Genomic DNA, 1,497 nt, shown 5'->3' with positions numbered 1-1,497 from the left:
TAATTACGAAAACATAAGAATTTTGGAGTGAATAACACGATGGACATTTGGAAATTTGATAAATAATATGTACAATGATTAAAAAAAGGAAGAATATAAAAAAAACAAATATAATCAGGTTAGAATATTTCAAACAATGAATAATTGTATACTGAATAAACTCTATAAATTGTTTGAGATAAAAATTGTATTAAGAAGATAAAAAATAACTAATTACAAATTGTATAATATTGTACATTTTTATACATTTTTTACACACATTATATTATAATTAATTAAAAGTTTAATATACTTTGATTCAGTTAACGATTTATTTTAACGCATCTCTTAACAAAGTCACCAATGACCAATCAAATTAAGTTATGAGTTCCATTATTAACCTCAAATTATCATGTTACATTGTACTACTAGTTCCTTTGAGTTCCTTCGCTAATTGGATGAGAAAAGAACCAAAGAACAAAACCACAAAGAAGTAAAACAAGAGGGATGAGGTGGATAACATTTTCCTTGGATGACTTGTAGTGCTCCTTCTTTGTGCCATCAGGAGAGCTTGGATCATAAATCGACAAGTTATCATCTAGCGGTTGGGTGGACTTCACTAGCGACGATACGCTAAGGAGATGCTCATCAGAGCGGAACATGGTGGCTGATGATGATCTATACATGCTCAAAAAGATGAAGAAACAAATAATTATGGGTAATGTTAAAGAGTTTTGAGGGTTGAAATATAAAGAATGGGTTGTTCAAGATTTTATAGAAGGATTTAAGAGGAAAAGGTGGGAAATGTTGTCTTTTTTAAGCAGCTTCAAATGTAATCAAAGGCATTTTGCATGTGACTAAGGCTAGATAAACAAATGATGTAATCATATACATAATTTAGATTTATGCATCTGAGTTTAACAATACTGAGGATAGCGATGAGAATTATGAAACAGGTAAAATGATCAAAATACTCTTCACGTGACGTGACATGACCACTTGATCTAGAAGACTGATCACGTTACATAGTCATGATTAACGATTGATCTGTTTTCTCGCCTCCCTTGTAAACTGAATCTTTGTAACGGATTTCGCGAGTAACTTCAATAAAGTTTGTTTTTTTTATTACCGGTAACTTAAACGCTTTAATATTTATTTTTTAATTACTTGTAACGTAAAATGATTACAAAATTTTAACTTTATAACAAGATTTTAAGTATTTATATTGCTAGAATCTAATAAAGTTATTTTACATTTATGTGTCATCTTTTGTTAAATTTTAACAACTAGTATTAAGCTCCCGCGTTGCGGTAAGGGTGTAAAACCATAGCAAATTGCATCAATGTCACACCACTGCGAGCGACCACCAACATTGAAATTTGCGGCGTGTTAATGCGAAGAAATTAGACCAAAACGTAAAACATGGAAAATAATAACCAAGTCGATCTAGAACCCGCACGTTATGACGAACCGTCAAACGGGCAAAAAATAGACGACGTAAAAACGTTGAACCACACA

At 31.3% G+C, this 1,497-nt stretch overlaps 1 protein-coding gene across 1 annotated transcript; it reads right to left on the bottom strand.

Annotated features, from left to right (window-relative positions):
* Positions 1–343: 343 nt before the first annotated feature.
* Positions 344–664, bottom strand: LOC110871268. The gene has a single exon (XM_022120122.2). The coding sequence runs from the start codon at positions 639–641 to the stop codon at positions 408–410; it is 234 nt and encodes a 77-aa protein (XP_021975814.2). The 5' UTR covers positions 642–664; the 3' UTR covers positions 344–407.
* Positions 665–1,497: the final 833 nt, after the last annotated feature.

The sequence above is a fragment of the Helianthus annuus genome, chromosome 8 (genome assembly GCF_002127325.2).
Source record: "Helianthus annuus cultivar XRQ/B chromosome 8, HanXRQr2.0-SUNRISE, whole genome shotgun sequence".
Classification (NCBI taxonomy): Eukaryota; Viridiplantae; Streptophyta; class Magnoliopsida; order Asterales; family Asteraceae; genus Helianthus; species Helianthus annuus.
This window is presented reverse-complemented; position numbering and strand designations above follow the sequence as displayed.